A 12,163-nucleotide genomic window follows, 5' to 3' on the forward strand; every position below is an offset into this window, starting at 1 on the left:
GAGAGAGAGAGAGAGAGAGAGAGAGAGAGAGAGAGAGAGAGAGAGATGTATAGGCGCGAAAAGAAATTGTCTCTTTAACAATAATCGCAGGAAATTGCTCTGCATAACGTCGCTCGCACTAGAACGCACAACTCTTTCAATCTTCGCTGTACTTTGACTTAGATGCAGCCATATCTGGCAAACAATTCCAATGTTAGACATGTTTTCTTACAACTTCCTTCGCGCTGTTACGTTGCAAACGATTCTCCGCCGTTTTTATATTCATTGAAACGTTTAAAAGAGATTTTTGAATGCGACACGAACTTGGAATATCGTTTGCAGCTTTAACAGCGCGCACGTGAGAGATACAACATTTGTACACCTTGCAACTACATTACAGAGATTCATCCAAATGGCTACCCGCTTCGATTTGGAAAGAAAGGAACGTATAAAAAAATATTAACACGATGGAGTTGGAGATCGGAGAGTAGAGGATATGTATCGAGTATCGGTGCCTCTACGATTTCAACAATGACAATAATTAAACTGCTACGAGTTTAGTAAGAAAAATTCAGAAGCCAAAATGCAAGTCACACCTGCCAGTAAAAATGTACCTCGCGAGGATGTATCACCGTACCTTTCCAACGCTACGTTCGACATCTACAGTAAAACTTTCTATTTTATTTCTTAAACATAACCGTGAATCTCCGTTATACCTTCCTAGTTTGGAAGACAATGTTTCAAAAATACTTCCAAAGGTATTTTCAAAGATACTTTCAAAGCTATTTATGCTGTGTACAGTGGGCGTAGAATGCATTTGCACACCGATCAATTTCCCAAAAGACTTTTGTGTGAGGTTGTAGTTTTCTTAACAATTTATTTACTGTGTCGATGGCTGTCTACGAACAATGTTCAGTGTTTGGTAACAGACTTGGCTTTCAATGTACCTGGTAACAGTATGGAGGAATTATTGTCAGCGTAGATTGGTATATGCTACTGTAGAAAATTCTTTTTCGAATTAAAGGCTGCTTCTAAATAGCCCGATAGATAAAGTGTTAATTTCTTTTTTTATAATCAATGATATTTTACATATTCTCAGAAGTCTGTAAGATGGATATAGTCCAAACAACATTTACTAGTTAATATAATTTGTGAAATTATAGAAGCGATAAGTATTTGTATGATTCTTATGACGTACCATTTAGAGTCAGTGATGAGCAAAACCCTAGGCTTCGAATAAATCTAAAGTTTGCTGATATGTTTGTCTCGTTTCCTTCTTTGGAAAGTTTTCAAAAAAGGAAACAAGACAAATATATCAGCAAACTTCAGATTTATTCAAAGTCTAGGGTTTTGCCCATCTCTGCTTAGAGTATAATTTGTAACGTAAACACATTAGTTTATTGCTCCGTACCAATTAGAAAACACCAAATTTCCAGTAAAGTACTTTTAAAAAACTTACAGGTCCTCAATCATAGATTGAACGACAGTGGTTGAAAACCGGCTTACTAGAATACAGAAAAGGCAAAACTAATTTATTATTAATGCAAAACTAATCTCATAGCTCAGCGACCAATCTAATCAAATGCTAACACAATCCCATAGCTCAGTGAATAGTGTAATCAAGCTTAAAACCTGTCGTCTTCGATCATTTACTCACTTCCGTTTCATTACATTTGAAAGTGAAAAACGAAACCAGAATGTAGGCTCTAATAGAAGAATGGAACAAAATCCCATTTCGAGTAACTAATAATTTAGTTAATTTAATGCTTAGAAGAGTTGCAATAATTATAAAATCAAAAGGAAATCCCACGAAGGAAGTATTATATACTTATAAATTAATGTTGTGCGAATACTTGTTGCTTCAATATTTCTATCAATTAATTGTTTTACATAAATAGCTATTTTTTTTTTGTACTCCATCTATTCTAGAGATTTCTGAGAAGATCTAGAATGTCATTGTTTATCAAGTTAATAAATTACAATTTTACATAGATTGTTTTGGAAATTGATCAGTGTACGAATACTTTCTACACTTTCTGTATGCTAAACATCGAATGACATTAAACCGTACCAAGAGCAGTGAACTCAAATCATCTGCACTTCGAGCTAAAAATTCTTCCAAATCCTTATCGATACAAGCTTGCGAATGCTTCAAGTGACTCTAAATCATGTAAGTTTGTTTTACTGTAGATCGAAGTGACAATTTCTACTGTCAGGTTGGAGAGAAAAAGAGATACAAGCAAGACTAGTAGTCTATCGTGAGAAATTCAAGCTACTTACCTCGACTCTGGTTGTAACCAGCTTGCCACCCTGCGTAGTACGCCGCCTTCTGTTTTCCGTGTTCCTCCGCGATTTTTACACTGAGTGGCTCCGATCCACCTTCAGGTATCGTGCCGTGCAACCGCGTGATCGCCTCCTGCGCCTCCTCTCGCTTGTCGAATCTACGAAACGAAAGAATCGTCAAAAGGATCCGCGCTGGTCGTTGGCAGACATCCGATCCTAATATTCTAGATCTAGATCCCAGATCTTTAATACGCGATTCATCGGGAACGATCTAGAGCGTGATAGAGGAGCGCTCGTTACGAGCCCATAAAATCTGCCAAAATCAAGAGAAATTGTCAAACTAGTTTGGATTCTATTTCCAGCCGGTCGACACACTTCTCGTACTATTTCGTACGAGCACAACTAGCACAGCGACACACAATCCGCGTTTCGAGTGGTTAAGTAGGTCGGTGGAAATCGAGATTATGAGAGTAAAACACGGCGAAAATAATTTGGCAGCTGAGATATCCACGGAAAATAAATACGCGATGAGATTATCTCTAGCGGATGAGGTTGCATAATGCAACTGCTAGCAACAGCTGTTATTGTGGTCCAATTTTCTATCGGGACAATGTTCCATGTGATTCCACTCCTTTGATAACATTTAAGGAAACTAGCCATTCTCTATGCAATATTTTTATCCTATATTTATCTTTATTATCCCTTATTATTTATCTTATATTTTTAATATAAGATATGTCATCTTAATTTATTTGATATGCTAGGTTGTCATACATAACCAATTATGACAACGATGGCATTTTGCCAGCAAACTATACGTTTCATTAACACACCATTTGCTCTACGATGCTAAATGGAACTATTAGAAAGCCACTTCGTACCTGACAAACGCCACACCCCTTGGCAATCCTGTGAGTTTGTCTTTTAAAATGTTCTTTTGTACGATGTTCCCATATTTGCTGAATATGTCATCGATTTGGCTCTCTGTTATGTTTCTGGAACAAAAACAAAGTACATTAATATCAGAAACTTAAATTATTGTTTCCACAATTACAGCGCTACTCCATGAAAGCTACCTTGGTAAATTCGTAACGTAGAGATTGGTTTCCTTGATCTCCTCTCCTGATGGTCTCGCAAAGGACACTTTTAACCTTTTGTTCTGAACCTGCAGTCCGTTCAAGGTGTTTATAGCTGTGGCTGCATCCTCAGCTTTCGCGTAATTAACAAATCCGAAACCATAACTGTACCCCGTCTGGACAAGAAAAAGATAATTATTTATGAATACAGAAACGTACAACTCGAATGGACATTATTCTTCTTACGAATGAAACTAACTTTGTAGTCTTTCATGACACGACAAGATTCCACCGGTCCAATGGTTACGAATAAACTGTACAGGTCCTTCTCTGTCATGCTCTGCGGAAGGTAATTGATGATCAGGTTTGTCCTTGGTTCTTCGTTGCTCTTTATATGTTGTTGCTGGTGTTGTTGTTGCTGTTGTTGCTGTGACTGCTGTTCCCGTTGATCCGTCATTTTGGACAACTCCGCAGAATTTTGCTCCGCTTTTGGGCTCGCTATGCGACTCTGCTGTAGATCTGTGTCTATTGGCTGACAGTTCTGCTGCTGCTGCGTACTCCAACTGATACATCCCAGTGAAACCGTAGACAGGGTCAGCAAATACAAAAAATATAAACAAAATCATTACTACTTCTTCCCCGTGCGATGCCATAGTCGCTTCGTCTACGCTTTTTGTCAATGCTCTCGCTTTCTTAAGCAATTCAAAATAAATAGAAAATAAATCTGCATATATACATATATGTATATGATGCCAGACCTGTGTGTCAGAAACAAACAAACAAAGGCAGGTAAGGACAAAACAGAACCAGCAAGTAGCCGCAGGGATAAAACAAACTAAATCAAACCAGGGTTCAATCTTTGCGAAACAAGCTTCGCTTAAAGGGATCGCAGAGCACAGCCAAATTATATGAAGAATTCATTTTATGAATCGACTAGGTACTCCACACGAGTGGAGTACCTAGTCGTATTATTCTTCTACTAGGTCGCTTTTAAAGGCTAATAGAATTGCTATGGTTTATTCTTTTTCATAGTAACATGTTGGAATTTTGTAACGTTCAATAGTCGAATATGGAATTTTGTAGTAATTGGTTGTTTAAAAAGATGTTTGTATGTTCACAAATTGTTTGGGAAGGTTGAATAAATGTTAATGTTGTATGTAGCTCATTTAAAGCGTAGATGTAATAAAGTTTCATCAGAAGCGTGATTATTTTTAAATTGAGCTACGACAAAGAAACTTCTACTGAAAATACTCTTATTTCAAAGGCTTTATTTTATAGATGAATAAGTATGAAGAAGAAAGTTTGTATTGATTGTATGCTAGAATCTATTCTAATTTGGGAATTGTATTTGCGATATAGTCTTTCTACAGAAAAAAACATAATAAAACCAGTGACAATCTTTGCGAAGTAATGCAATGCTTCTCTTAAAGCGATCACAGACGATTTTATGAATGAATAACTATGAAAAAGAAAGTACATACTGATTGTATGCTAGAATATTATTCTATTAAGCCGTCCCATAAGTTCATGCCACTTATTCTTCTGCTACTCAAATTAAATTATGAAATATGCCCTTAAGTGTGTTATGAAAAGGTAGTCTCTTGTTTTACAATATTTTCCCACTTTTCTGACATGGCCATTATACAGTCAGTATAAAATTTCTGTTTTTTTTTTTTTAATTAAATATTGGCTCAGTCTCCAGGACAAACTTATGGAATGACCTAATAATATATATTCTAATTCTGGTACTATACGATTCCTGATGAGTGCACAGAAAACTAAATACCTGCGTCATAACCTTGTCACAAACAAATAGGATAAGACTGATTGGAGTTGAATCTTTGCAAAAGGATGCAATGCTTCGATTAAAGGGATTGCAGAGCATTTTATGAATGAATAACTATGAAAAAGAAAGTACATACTAATTGTATGCTAAGATATTATTCTAATATATAATATTTTAATTCTGGTATTAGATGATTCCTGGTGCACTGAGTGCACAGATAAACTAAATACCTGCATCATAACCTTGTCACAAGCAAATAGAATAAGACTGATTGGAGTTGAATTTTTGCAAAAGGATGCAATGCTTCGATTAAAGGGATTGCAGAGCATTTTATGAATGAGTAACTATGAAAAAGAAAGTAAATATTCGTAAACTGAATACCTGTGTCATAACCTTGTTACAAGCAAATAGAATAAGACTGATTAGTGTTGAATCTTTGCAAAAGGATGCAGTGCTTCAATTAAAAGGATTGCAGAGCATTTTATGAATGAATAACTATGAAAAAGAAAGTAGATATTCGTAAACTGAATACCTGTGTCATAACCTTGTTACAAGCAAATAGAGTAAGACTGATTAGAGTTGAATCTTTGCGAAAGGATGGAATGCTTCGATTAAATGGATCGCAGAGCATCTATGAATGAATAACTATGAAAAAGAAAGTAGATATTCGTAAACTAAATACCTGTGTCATAACCTTGTCACAAACAAATAGAATAAGACTAATTGGAGTTGAATCTTTGCAAAAGGATGCAGTGCTTCAATCAAAGGGTTCACAGAGCGTCTATGACCAAATAACCACGAAACAGAAAGTAGATACTCGTAAACTAAATACCTGCATCATAACCTTTTCACACATCAACATAACAAACCCAATGCAATGCTAACTCGATGGAATAAATTGGTAAACATTGAACAAACATATACTCATCATCCTAAGGCAATTTCCACATTAAAAGAAGCTAGAATTCGATTTTCCCTTTCTACGTTCCCTTTTCCTACACATTTATTAAATCTCAAAGAAGAAAAAAAAAGGAGTGGGGGATACACGCTGGGAGCATTTCCGCGAATTCAACGGAGACGGTTTGTTTATTGTTTACGAACCGAGTTTTACTAGGCGACGGTGAAAACGTGCTACATTCTACGCGAAGCATCGAACTCGTTCGCGGTGGTTTGCTACGATTGCGGAATGGAAAGAACGGTATCACTTTTCGCGAGCGAGGGTGGCCCCTGTGGCCTTATTTTGAAGAGGCCCGGGGAAAAGCGAACGGCCCGGCGGATTCGTGAATCGACCAAGCTGTCAGAATACGGAGGAGAGGAAAAGAGGGCACGGGGACGCGTCCGAGAGAGAGAGAGAGAGAGAGAGAGAGAGAGAGAGAGAGGGGGGGGGGGGGGGGGAGAGAGTGAGTGAGTGAGTGAGGGGGCGGGGGTGAAGGGGCCGGGGAGCGATGCGTGAGAGCGACGGAGAAAGCGATACGTACCGAAGCAGGAGGGAGGCCAGTCAAAGAAAACGCTAGTTGGGAAAAGATCGGCGAAAAGAGCAGCACCGCGCTCCGCTGGTGTCACGCGCGTATGCGACTCTCTCAGTGCACGCCAACAATTATATAAGCTCGTAGCACCATCGCGAGGAGTCCGCGCGTTACGTTATCACTGAGACGATGGAACAGCACTCCCCGATACGTACACGACCCCCGGAGAGGGATAGCTCGACGCACAAGGGAACGAGAAGCGGCGAGCGAACGAACCGCGGACGAAGGCGAGCAGCGCGAAACGAACGGTACGACGTACGCAAACGTACTGAGCCCCAGCCCTGACCTGCCTCGCGCGGCACCCTATCGCGCCGCGCTACCCCCACCACCCTCACCGCGGAAATGTGTAACGAGCATGCGCGTTCGGGACACGGGATGGCCCGCTTAAATTTCCACGGGTGTTTACGCGATTTCTATGCCAATTTCTACCCTATTATTATTCCCTTATTATCGTCCACTGTTGATCTTAACGTTCCCTATAGTACTCTATAGTTCTATATAGGTATCTATAGTTCTTCTATCTGTTACTCTTCTATGGATCTGTCTTCTTTATCCGTAAGAAGAACGGAAACGAAAGACTGCGTACCTGTGGCCTTGGGAATTTTTATATTTTGAGGGATGGGAAGGTTGATCCACGCGAACGATTACTATTATAATTGCTAGACTGCGGATGTTTATGCAAATTCGTATTTTAAATAAAAGTACGTTTTATTGTTTAAAGATGTAAAATGTATATTATTGTATGTGTATTATATTATATATAATAAATATATGAATGTATATTATATTGTTCATAGATGTTCTCGTAGATTTTCCAATATTTTTGTTAGCTATAAATGCACTGCATCCGTAGTCTACTAATTGATCCACGACAGGCCTGCTTCTGTTGCGCATAATTTGTTATGTATTATTTGTTACGCTGCATTATTTTGCATTATCATTATTTTGTATTATTATGTATCATCGTACATTATTTTCTGTTAGCGTGTATTCTTGCGTTATTCTGCAATGAGAACCGTAATATATAAGGTGTCCCAAAAATGTTGTAATGTTGTAACAAGAGGTGGTTCGGGAAGTGATTTGAAACAACTTTTTCTTTAGCGAAAATATTCTCCGAGGCTTCGTTAAAGAGATATTAACGGAAAATACTGACCAATCAGAGCGCGAGAATTCCGGTGAGGAGCCCGCGGTAGCCTATGAGCGCGGCCGCCTAGCGTATACGCGCGCTCTGATTGGTTAGTGATTTCTGTTAATAACTCCTTAACGAAGCCTTGGATAACATTTTCGCTAAGGAGAAAGTTGTTTCAAATCACCTTCCGAACCACCCCTTTCAAGGTGTTACAACATTTTTGGAACATCCTGTATATTTTGTTGACAAAAATATCGAACAAAAATATTATATTCTTTTTTATTAGTAACGAATTTTCCATTTCCTTTCGTAACTGTGCTCCAGGGAATTTTAATGGTGTTTAGAAGAAATCTAGGAATCGAACGATATTCCACAGAATAATTAACGAGCATCGAGAATGATAATTTAAATACGTAAATATTTATACAATATACACAAATACGAATATAAATTATTAATACGATATATATCGATACAAATATGAATATACAAATGCAAATATCATTTATTAATGGGATAAATATAAACGAGAAAATAATTATCTAAATACGAAATCTGTATCTTGAATATTTTCAAAAGAACCCAAGTTAGGCTGTGCCCCATAAAGTGCGCACGAAATTTCAAATCACCAATTCTCGTTGCCCGTTAAATATTCTATAGAATATTGAATAAATAAGTTATATTTGTATTTATATATATTATATATTATTTATATTATTTGTATTTATATATACAGGGTGTCCCAAAAATGTTGCAACACCTTGAAAGAGGTGGTTCTGGAGGTAATTTGGAACAAGTTTTTCCTTAGCGAAAATGTTGCCCGAGGCTTCATTGAGGAGATATTAACAGAAAACCACGACCAATCAGAGCGCGAGGCGGCCGCGCTCCCCGACCAATCAGAGTGAAAGTATGCCAATGGAGCGCCCGCTGATTGGTCAGTGTTTTCCATTAATATCTCCTCAACGAAGCCTCGGACAACATTTTCGCTAAGGAAAAACTTGTTTCAAATAACCTCCGGCACCACCTCTTTTAAGGTATTACAACGTTTTTGGGACACCCTGTATATACAGAGTGGAGATGATTTGAAACAACTTTTTCCTTAGCGAAAATGTTGCCCGAGGCTTTGTTGAAAAGATATTAACGGAAAACACTGACCAATCAGAGCGCGAGTATGCCTGTGGAGCGGCCGCGATAGCGTATGAGCGCGGCCGCCTAGCGCGTAGCCTACTCTCCATCGGCATACTCGCGCTCTGATTGGTCGGGGAGCGCCGCCGGATCGCGCTCTGATTGGTCAGTGTTTTCCATTAATATCTCCTCAACGAAGCCTCAGACAACATTTTCCCTAAGGAAAAAGTTGTTTCAAATCATCTCCCGAACCACCTCATTCAAGAACTTCCAACATTTTTGGGCCACCCTGTATTGCATAAATATTTACGTATTTATATATTCCTTTCTTTTTCTATTTATTTCCATTATTTACTTCATTCATTTACATTCCTTCCAAATACCATTAAAATTTCCTGTACCACTTCCATGAAAGTGAAAATAAAATTCTTGTTTCGAACAAAATTTCGAACAACGAACAAATTATTACGAATAAATTATTTTAAGGCTAGCACGCGAAAAACTTTCCTTCGGATATTATACTATGGAAAAGAAAATTTCATTCGACTTATTTTTGTCGAGAGATCCCTCGATTTTGGCCGAGTTGTCTCGTATCGATGCCAAGAGTCGCCCTTCGATATATGTATGTGCGATAGGACGAATGACTAGTCTTAAAAACGCATTTTTTAATTAAATGCATTAATATTTAAAACGATGCTAAATTAACTAATGCATAAAATAATTGTATATAATTCATGTATATTGCTCATAAGAACTGTATAAAAAAACTAAATTGAATAACGAGTGAAACAATTTTATGTAATTCATATGCATCGCATATAAGAACTGGTATTTGTGCCTTGGTAATGGTTCTATCTCAACGATGCAACGTAACGTTGTTCACGCGCAAAATCGTAAAAAAAAATAAAAATAAAACCTGAAAAATGAAACGATATATGTATATCCCCGAAGCAGAAAACAAACTCTTTCGCTTCCTGTTTTGGGGGGCGCGTGCGCGCTCGTCATTTTTTACAATCTATTTTGTTTCAAGGAGCGAGGTTACTCTATCAATCCTTGAGATTTCAACAAATTCTCCAACATTTTTACACCGTCAAATATACGACGAAATTATAAACATTTTTACGAGTAAAAAAGAGAAACAGTTACTCGTTCAGAATTCATATTTCTTCCGAACTGTACGAGTCCACTATACTGCATTGCGCCTATTGCGCACTGCGTTAGTCGCGATGCAATTGCAACCAGTTCGCGTAAAAATTCTAATCGTATTCGAACAAAAATTTTAATGTAAACGAGGCGTAACTAGCCCGAAAAATAACAAGACACCTCTACGAACGAGAAGTTCCAAAGGCGCAGATACGCGAATTAGGAATTTAAAGAAAAAAAAAAATGTAAACAGGACCTGTTACGAGTCGCGATTTCTAACCTCGATCATAGACTCCACAGCAGAGATAAACCAAACCGATCCCCACGCTTAGTTTCTAGTTTCTAATCGGGAGAAAAATTGAAAAGCGTCGTTTCCTCGAAATGTAAAACTCACCCTATTTGAGGATTAACCTTGACTTCGTTCTGGTCGTAAGGATCCATGTTGCACGTTCGCACGGCATGCCAGCGAAACTTCAAAACGTCTTTCGTCGCGGAGGATTTTTCATCTTCGCGTGTCAGGTCGTGTCACGTTCGAGACAACGTGTTCTCGACGCGTACGCGCATTTTAACTATCAACTATCTTCTTATTCGACGACAACTATCTTTTTATTCGACCAGCTATTTAACTAAGACTTCGAATACGAACGCAGACGAATCTGCTTTCAGGTTCTCCGAAAGGAATTAATGTTAGCTCGATCCTCGCGAACGTGGTATGAGAGGCGTACTGAAAGAATTCATCGGGCTGAAGTTGCAAAGTTAACGCCACCTGAAGTTTCGTAACGTTGATAGATGAATGACGAATAACAAAAGCACAATTCGACTTTTTGTAAGCGAATTGCGCGTGCACTTTGCATTAAGAAATACTAAGAATACGTTAATGTATGTGCAGCTGGGTTATGTGTGGGCTTGTTTTAACGGAAGTCGTGAAGGTTAGGTTTGAGCATTTAAAGGGACGTATACATGAATGAACATATATATGTGTTCCCTTAAATGCTCGAACCTGAATAATTTTATGTATTTTTTGTATGATTTTTATGTAAGCTTGTAATTAATGTAAGTTGGTTGTGGAGGTTAGGTTCGAGCATTCAAAGATAAATATACAGGGTGTCCCAAAAATGTTATAACACCTTGAAAGAGATGGTTCGGGAGGTGATTTGAAACAACTTTTTTCTTAGCGAAAATGTTGTCTAGGGCTTCGTTGAGGAGATATTAATGGAAAACACTGACCAATCAGAGCGCGAGGCGGCGGCGCTTCCCGACCAATCACGTTATTGATACGGTACGGATACGGAACGGTACGTTACGGATATGTGGAAAAATGTTGGCGGTCCTTGAAAGGGGTGATTCGGGGGGTGATTTGAAACAACTTTTTCCTTAGCGAAAATGTCGTCCGAGGCTTTGTTACACAAATATTCACGGAAAACACTGACCAATCAGAGCCCGAGTATCCCGGCGGAGCGTCTGCGATTGGCGCAGGCTACGCGCTAGGCGGCCGCGCTCATACGCTACCGCGGCCGCTCCACCGCCATACTCGCGCTCTGATTGGTCGACGTTTTTCCTTAATATTTCCATAACGAAGCCTCGGACAATATTTTCGCTAAGGAAAAAATTGTTTCAAATCATCCCCTGAATCAGCTCTTTCAAGGATTCTAATCTCAGCTGGCTACGCAGCGACCTGGCGCAACCAGCCAATCCTGGCTCGAGTTTATGCTCTCGCAGCTGATCGCGCGCTAATCGGGCTCTGTGATTGGTCGGTGTTTTTCGTTAATAATTCAAAAACGAAGCACCCACCGACATTTTGTTTACCTCTATTTCCGTCTCCTATGCGAGTTTTGGAACACCCTGTACATTGCCCTATATTTATTCCATATTTGTAAAATTATGCAGGAGTAATTTAGATAACCCTTTTTAGTTGCGCGTATACTTCACTGATGCCGTGTTCGCCGCGCATGCGCGAAAAAACCCGCCATCACTTTTGAGTATATACAGGATGTCCCAAAAGTCGGGGAGGAGCCGGAAATGAGGGGTAGCTGAGACGATTCTGAACAACAATTTCCTTTGCAAAAATGTCGGATGGGGCTTCGTTAAGGAGATATTAAGTGAAAACCCTGACCAA

The 12,163-nt window shown here is 38.8% G+C and overlaps 1 protein-coding gene across 7 annotated transcripts in view; it reads right to left on the bottom strand.

Annotated features, from left to right (window-relative positions):
* Positions 1-11,183, bottom strand: part of LOC128896892 (sex-lethal homolog) — a 27,012-nt gene extending 15,829 nt beyond the window's left edge. The window contains exons 1-6 of one of the 7 annotated variants that reach the window (XM_054160466.1): positions 6,226-6,424; positions 3,598-3,901; positions 3,339-3,514; positions 3,144-3,257; positions 2,260-2,420; positions 7-174 (exon numbers count right to left, since the gene is read on the bottom strand). In XM_054160466.1, coding sequence (XP_054016441.1) covers positions 137-174; positions 2,260-2,420; positions 3,144-3,257; positions 3,339-3,514; positions 3,598-3,901; positions 6,226-6,275 — 843 coding nt within the window. In that variant the 5' untranslated portion in view covers positions 6,276-6,424 and the 3' untranslated portion in view covers positions 7-136. The other 6 variants (XM_054160460.1, XM_054160459.1, XM_054160463.1 and 3 more) reach the window with 6 other exon arrangements.
* Positions 11,184-12,163: the final 980 nt, after the last annotated feature.

Source organism: Hylaeus anthracinus, unplaced genomic scaffold, assembly GCF_026225885.1.
Source record: "Hylaeus anthracinus isolate JK02 unplaced genomic scaffold, UHH_iyHylAnth1.0_haploid 11978, whole genome shotgun sequence".
In the NCBI taxonomy this organism is placed as follows: Eukaryota; Metazoa; Arthropoda; class Insecta; order Hymenoptera; family Colletidae; genus Hylaeus; species Hylaeus anthracinus.